Source organism: Trichoderma ghanense (assembly GCF_004382785.1).
Source record: "Trichoderma ghanense strain CCMA-1212 chromosome Unknown scaffold_1, whole genome shotgun sequence".
Lineage (NCBI taxonomy): Eukaryota > Fungi > Ascomycota > Sordariomycetes > Hypocreales > Hypocreaceae > Trichoderma > Trichoderma ghanense.
Window position 1 is genome coordinate 1,574,681 of NW_027395664.1, and position 5,037 is coordinate 1,579,717.

At 51.3% G+C, this 5,037-nt stretch overlaps 2 protein-coding genes across 2 annotated transcripts; one reads left to right on the forward strand and one right to left on the reverse strand.

Moving 5' to 3' along the window:
* Nucleotides 1-1,062: 1,062 nt before the first annotated feature.
* On the reverse strand, nucleotides 1,063-1,362 carry CCMA1212_001894 (uncharacterized protein; the record flags this gene model as incomplete). The annotated part of the gene is made up of 1 exon (XM_073699302.1): nucleotides 1,063-1,362. One exon carries the CDS (start codon nucleotides 1,360-1,362, stop codon nucleotides 1,063-1,065), a length of 300 nt encoding a protein of 99 aa, XP_073562315.1.
* Nucleotides 1,363-1,501: 139 nt separating this feature from the next.
* CCMA1212_001895 (Methylenetetrahydrofolate dehydrogenase [NAD]) lies at nucleotides 1,502-2,637 on the forward strand (the record flags this gene model as incomplete). Its single annotated transcript, XM_073699303.1, has 3 exons — nucleotides 1,502-1,704; nucleotides 1,764-2,496; nucleotides 2,542-2,637. The coding sequence occupies 3 exons, from the start codon at nucleotides 1,502-1,504 to the stop codon at nucleotides 2,635-2,637; spliced, it is 1,032 nt and encodes a 343-aa protein (XP_073562316.1).
* Nucleotides 2,638-5,037: the final 2,400 nt, after the last annotated feature.

Consider the following 5,037-nt stretch of genomic DNA (forward strand, 5'->3'; position numbering starts at 1 on the left):
CCCCTTTTTTTTTTGTTTTGGTTGCGACTTGCCGGATGTGGTTAACGGCTGGAGCTGTGCGCATTGAGGTCGTGAAATGGCGACGTTGTAGTCAGCAGGCGAAATAGATGTCCGTTATGGGGGTAATTTTCGACCTGTATTTTTACTTTGTAGAGACTGTGCCTTGTCTCTTGCATGTTCTTGCTTTATTTTTAGGCGTGGCTCTGGTGCGAGGCTGAATGCTGGCTTTGGTATGTGTTTTGTGTGGATCGTGGCCTTGTCTGATGTGATGTGTGCTTATTGCCGGTCTAATTTGGGATTGCACGTGGACTTTTGAGCCGCTTGTGATTTGTATGGAGGCCATGCAAATAAATAGCCATGGAATTGGTATATGTTGAAGAACAATGTGAGATGTGATGGAACTCAGAGTGTGCCTCGTGATGGCTGAGAGCCAGATGGTAAGATACACCTTGTCACTTGAGCAAACTGCTTACCTTATCTAGGTACCTAACTTACCCAAGGCACAGGGAGCATATATATACTGCAATCATGAAAGGCGCCAACTTTACTTGAGCCACTATATGCCAGTGATGCATCGAAATAGAAGTAAATAAGTCAAGGCTCCCCGAGTTGCTGTTTTCACCGACTTTGAAAAGGCATTGTGACTGCCGTAGCCTTGGATAAGCTGTGGTGAAACACTATGAGAAGGGAGACACAGGGCGAAGTCTTGTGAGATCAAGATTGGTAATGGTATACAGATGAATTTGGTAACACTGTACAGATGATCAGGAGATACAACTTGATGAGATGAAGAAGATTGTCTTACAGCAGCACAGCACATGGGATGGATGACAAACAATGGGATGGACTGGAATGCTGGGAGATGCCCCGCGTGTTCGTCTCCATCAGGCTCCATCTCTCCACAAACTTGAAGATGCCGAGTTTTTATTACGAAATCAATCGCAGCCCGATAACCTCAATATATCCAGGCATCCTGGAAGGCTAAGTGACCCTTGGGCTTGAGTGAATTGGCTGCTTATCGTCCTCAGTTGACAATAAGGGTATCATTGAGCTCAGATAGCTTCAATTTTCGATGGACTTCAAAGTCCCCAGATGATCCTCGGCGCTAAGCCATAACCGGTAAGAGGGGCAGTGAGCGCCGACTGACGGAGCAGAAGCCTGCGATTTTTTTTTTCCTCTCACAATGTTGCGAGACAGAATGACAGCCTCACGAGCAGAGTTGTTCCGTTTCTCGAGCGCCGCGCATCGCCCGTCTTGATTGCAACTGTAGGTCCATTGGACGTCATTTCTCCCGTATGAGTGCCTTTTCGATTGGCCTCGCGTGCATGGAGCCAGTTGCGCTGATGTCATAAAGGGTCGCATTCTTTCCACTCCGACTTTGGTGGGGTCAAAGAGTTCACAGCATCTTCATTTGCTTTGCATCCAGAGGTGAGCGATTCTTTGCTCGTGCGACATCTCAGCAGGATCCTGACCGTAGCAATTGGTTCTAGAATAGACCGCCATGTCGTCTCAAGAAGCTCCCAAGACCTGCAAGGTCATCACGGCCGAAACCATCGCAAAGAAGCTGCTGCAAGAGGTCAAGGACACCCTCGCCAAGGTCCAGGACGCTGGCAGCCCTGCCCCGACCCTGGTGGCCTTCCTTGCCAACGAGGACCCTGCCGCCGTCAAATACGCCGAGTGGTCCAAGAAGACGTGCGAGGAAAAGTGAGGACAACCATGTCGAATTCCCTTACAATCAGTGGTTACTGACAGCCATCTTCAAGTGGGTTCAACTTTGAGCTCCGCGTCGTCGACAAGGAAACCGTTGAAGAAGAGATTATGAAGGCCAACGAGGACGATGCCGTCGACGGAATCATCGTCTACTATCCCATCTTCCCCGGGAACCCCACCAAGGACAAGTACGTCCAGGAGACGGTTGACCTGTCCAAGGATGTCGAGGGATTGCGCCACATCTACCTGCACAACATGTACTACAACATCCGATTCCTGGATCCTCCCGAGAACAAGAAGAAGTCTATTCTGCCTTGCACCCCGTTGGCCGTCGTCAAGATCCTCGAGCATCTGCAGATCTACAACCCGATCCTCGCCTACGGCAACCGCTTGTTTGGCAAGACCATTACCGTCATCAACCGCTCCGAGGTCAACGGCCGCCCTCTCGCAGCTCTGCTGGCCAACGATGGCGCCACGGTCTACTCGGTCGACATCACCGGCGTTCAGCTCTTCACCCGAGGCCAGGGAATCAAGAAGCCCCGCCACCAGGTCGAGGATAAGGAGGGCTGGGGCCTGGAGCAGTGCCTGCCTTTGAGCGATGTCATTATTGGAGGAGTGCCCAGCGAGTCATTCAAAGTCCCGACAGAGCTCATCAGGGACGGTGCCGTGTGCATCAACTTTTCCTCCTACAAGAACTTTGATGGCGTTGCCGTCAAGGACAAGGCGTCCATCTATGTGCCGTCCGTTGGAAAGGTCACAATCGCCGTCTTGCTGCGAAACCTTGTTGTAAGTGCATTTGTGGTCTTATCGAGGCTGAGACGGATTTGGCAGCTAACTGAACAGCGTCTGGTTGCGAACCGCCCTTCCAAGGAGAGCACGGATAAGAACATGATCCAGGCCCGAACGGAAGCCTTTGCCGATGACTGAGCTGTTCTGACGGGTCTAGGACGGCGGTTGTAGAAAACAACCAGACTTTCCTCATCTCCCTTTGTTTACGGTTCGACAACATGGGGATGAGCCATGCAGGGGGCTCGCATTGTTTGATACTCCGGGGGGCAGGAAAACAAAACAAAACAAAACCAAGGTGGCTAGTCGATCTCGGTTCATAATCCGAGGCAAGCTGGATATCTCATATACAAGGGTCTCGTGAATTTTGGAGGAAACCCCTAGAAAAGGCGGAAGGGCATTTGATAAAGTCAAGATCTCATAGAACAGTTGAAGCATCGCGCGCAAGTATCAAGTACTACTGCAAGCCTCTGTACCATTCTTTGAGCACTACTACCTGCTCAGTGCATCTGGCTTGATGTCACGAGGCTGAAACCTCAAGGTGTTCAAAAGCGGATGACGGGAGTACTGTCAGGACACACAGAATGCGTCACAATAGACAATTCCAATAAGCAGAGAGGCGTCGTGCAGAGCGTCTTTTCGGAGGAAAATCGTCTGGGCGGCAGCAGGTGGAGTGGAGCGAGATGATGAGTGACGCGGCGTTGCAAACGGAAATGGCAAATGAAACCTTGGCGTAAAAAAGGACTCGGATGAGCCTAACGATAATATGAAGAGTGAAAAAAAAAAAAAAAAAAAGAAAAAAGAAAAAGAAAAAAGGATCAAATGTTGCGTTGCTGCGTCTGCTGAGACGTCTTTTGTTGTTGTGCTTTGTCTTGTTTCCTGCCTTTTGTTTTCAGTGCCTGCGCAGCATCAAGACTAGGTACCCTGGCTTACATGCAGATACTCGCATGCGCCAACCCTGATGACTGCAAATCAAAGTCGTTAGGAAGTACCGTGTATTCGTACAAGCACCATCGCAAACACGATAGATTGCAACAAGGGCCAGTCGCATCTCACGCATCACCCGCACCGAGGCATTCAGAAGTGACGAGTCCCCCTGTCAGGCACAAAAGTTTCCTGTGGAGCGAATTCAGGTACCGCGTCCCAGAAAGGGCTAGACGAGAAAGAAGACCGGTCGATTGCCGGGTGTGGATGAGAGGAGGACACATGAGAGAGCAGAGAGAGATTACGAGCGTCGGGTAAGATTATGCAGCCCTCCACCCGCATTGACTGAGAGTAAAGGGACAGTAGTACAGGTTGATACGAGGAGGGGCAGCTGGATGTATGCATGTATCGTGATTTCTTCGGTATGTATGTATGTATTATAGGCGCTGCAGGTATCGTGTCACGAGTGGAAAGTTGAGGCAGTAGTATAAGTGTGAAAAGAAGAGTAAGGTAAGGTACCTAGGTACGCGGACGGCACGGAGGTTAAGCAGCTTCTTGGTGCAACGGACGGACAACGGATGTCTTGGTGAACATCACCTTCAAGGTTGGTATCACTCGGGCTGATTTGGGGGGGGCCCGTGGCTCTTGGGGCACTTTGCGCTCGTGCGCGGGTGCCCTAACCAAAGGTGGTATCGAGGACGAAACTGCCACCGTATTCCGTACGCTGCATCGCACTTGTTGATGCTATTTCGGATGCGCGAATGAAGTGAGCTGGGCCTGCGGTGACTGACAGTTGGTGGCGGCAACAGCCTCCGGAGGAAAAACAGGTAGCAGTGCTGCTACTCCCGAGCACAAGCATGCCCATCTGCAAGCATGCATGCATGTTGTGTGTGTGATATTGGGGGATGGTGCTTGGTTTATATGACCCGGCCGCCTGCAGCCGGCATCACGCGCATGCACTCGCCCGAGTGGTATTGGTGAGGTACAGTGTACTCGTTGTATCCGTTGGGGGGTTCGAGGCCAAGTGCTTCCGTGACCCTTGATGGTGTCTCGTAATATCTCCGTCTTTCCTCGTGCGAGTGGCAGAGGGCGCTGTTGCTGAGACAAAAAAACAAGAAGAAACGATCCAAGGCAGTCTCATCAATCAAAGGCAATGCTTGCTAGTTTGGCTGTTTCAAAGAGTACCTCCGGCAATGCGCGCGTGTGTCGTCTTCATCATCGTCGTCGTTCGTGCCGTGTTGTTTCTCTACCAAACAATGGTACAATCTCAACGCATGAAGCGCCTCCTGATTGGACACCCACGCAAGTACCGCCGTTGTAGAGGCTGCGCATCGGCCGCCCAGGCTAGCCGCCTTGGGCCGGGGTCCGCCGCGCTAAATCGCCCTAGAAGAGGCCCCGTCGCCCCTGTTCCACCCAATCTCCCTCCCCGAGTGTCCATTCTTGCGCCTCTGCTGCCTCCCGAGTCTTCTGCATCGAATACCTGCGAGTACTTTGGTGCATCTGCTCTGATCCAGGTACAATCATCAATCACTTAATAAACCTGTAAGGCGGCCCGAGCCACGAAAGCCGGTGGCCAGCCAAGAAACGCAATTTTTACTTTTTTCTTTTTTTTTTTTT